The 1,913-nt window shown below is 53.1% G+C and overlaps 1 protein-coding gene across 1 annotated transcript; it reads right to left on the bottom strand.

Moving 5' to 3' along the window:
- Positions 1-405: 405 nt before the first annotated feature.
- LOC308286357 (beta-1,3-galactosyltransferase 2-like) lies at positions 406-1,470 on the bottom strand (the record flags this gene model as incomplete). Its single annotated transcript, XM_080727353.1, has 1 exon — positions 406-1,470. The coding sequence occupies one exon, from the start codon at positions 1,468-1,470 to the stop codon at positions 406-408; it is 1,065 nt and encodes a 354-aa protein (XP_080583479.1).
- Between the last annotated feature and the right edge of the window lie 443 nt (positions 1,471-1,913).

Below are 1,913 nucleotides of genomic sequence, written 5' to 3'. Positions count from 1 at the left end.
ATTCGGACACAGAAGCAGTCCCCTGGTCAAAATGTACTATTCTGTCCATAACGGCACATAACTCGGTAACGCCGCTGAGTCGGCTCATCCACCATTCCTCACGGCGACTCGCTCTGCTACAGATCACTCGGCAGTGAGTCACGGGGCTCATCGGCGGCTGAGATGGCGCGGCTCCGTCGTGGATAGATTTTCTTTTTTCTTAGACCACTGGGAATACCAGAAGCGTCCCCTACTTGAAGCAGTAGGCATACCCGTGGCGTCTCCTACTTGAAGCAGTAGGGTACTTGACAGGGCGTCAGGTATCTGACTCCTTGGGGGTGAGTTGGCGTTAGCGGCTGGTTAGTCCACGTTTACTCGACAATGGTCTCTAGAGAAAAAAAAGCAACATTTCATTGCGAGACAGGTCTACTCCATACAGTGAGGACCTGGTTTTTTGAAGTCTGCCCAATTGTTCACACGGTCGATGTTATTTCGACCGCATTGGGTGGATATCAGCTTGGAGTAAGCACAGCGACTGTAGGGCGCTCGCCTCTCAAATGATTCGGGTGTGGGCGGGTCAGAGGGGGAAATGTCCAGGTATTTCATACACAAAGCCACGTACATGTCCTCGATGTGAATCGCTTTAACATGCCGGGAAGTTTCCACAAGCTTCCTGGGCAGGTCTGAGGACAGAACATAGGTCATTCCGAGGGCAAATCTTGGTAAATGTAACTCCGGGTAAATGTCAAATGGTAGGTACAATTTGCTGTTTGGGTCTCTGGTTGGTGTTCCATTATTAATCAGGAGACCCGTCTGGTAGTTTACCGCAGGGGCCTCCAGCAGCAGGTCCACCAGGTTGGGCACGTTGAGGAACACGTCCGAGTCCACCTTCACGGCGTAGGAAACGTTGGCGCAGCGGGAGTTCAACCATTCAAACATCACCATGGACTTCACGGTCAGGTTGAAGTAGGAATCCACAAAGTCGGCCTGCAGGATGTCGTGGTGCTCGTGGTGCTCCTCCAGCACGTCCTGCTGCACCCGCTGGGCTCCGTCTCCCGTGGGCAGGCCCAGCAGGAAGAACAGGCTCAGCGTCTCGTTCCGCACCTCCGTCTGGGTCCACTCCGCCCACGTCGCGCGGATGGCGTCGCGGTCGGCCCTGTTGCGCGGGTGCACCGGGACGACCAGAACGGCAAAGGGGTTCAGCAGTCGACACTTCTCCGGCTCGTCCACTAGAAAGATGTAATCGTGGGGATACGCGACAAAGTACGGTGGTTTCTGGCCTCCTCCTGTATCTCCTGAGCCGACTTCATTCCCTCCTGATGACGTGTGCTTCACATAGAAGTAATATAAAATCAAAACCCCCAACACAAGCCCGATGATAGCAGCTGACACAGCAAGTGACAGGCGGGTTTTCGTCCACCTCCTCCTGGCTTTTCTGTCGGTAGAGCTCTCTGCTCCTCGTCGATCCTCCTCGTCTTGGGTTTGCTCCATGACAAAGACCTAAAGCTCAGACTGGTCACGTTGACCCAAGGCGCTGCCGCGCTACCAGCTGCAATGCTGGCCAATTACAGTAGAACGCAAGCTGACGAGCGGTTCACAAGAGATGGCGTTAATACTAGCAGAGGACGTGAGCAGGGCTCAATATTAGATCTCTTGAAGATTAAATCTTGCTGTGGTCACTGGCATCTAGATCTGGTTCTGTAACTGTGATTCCCTCGTCTTAACATTATATCACGGCTACGGTGACTTCATCCCGATGATGTCATCATGGGGCATACCCTTATATGGAGTGTGTGTGTGCGACCCCTGGCATCCCATTGCACGCATTCAATTGCTAGATATCTAGAAACGCTCTGGAAGAAATCACTGAGCGCTACAAACGCGTCCAGATCTTCTCGCAGTGCTTTTCACACAAAACAAGCAAAACCTCGCGA

The sequence above is a fragment of the Nannobrachium achirus genome (genome assembly GCF_963921795.1).
Source record: "Nannobrachium achirus genome assembly, chromosome: 6".
NCBI classification, from domain to species: Eukaryota; Metazoa; Chordata; class Actinopteri; order Myctophiformes; family Myctophidae; genus Nannobrachium; species Nannobrachium achirus.
This window is presented reverse-complemented; position numbering and strand designations above follow the sequence as displayed.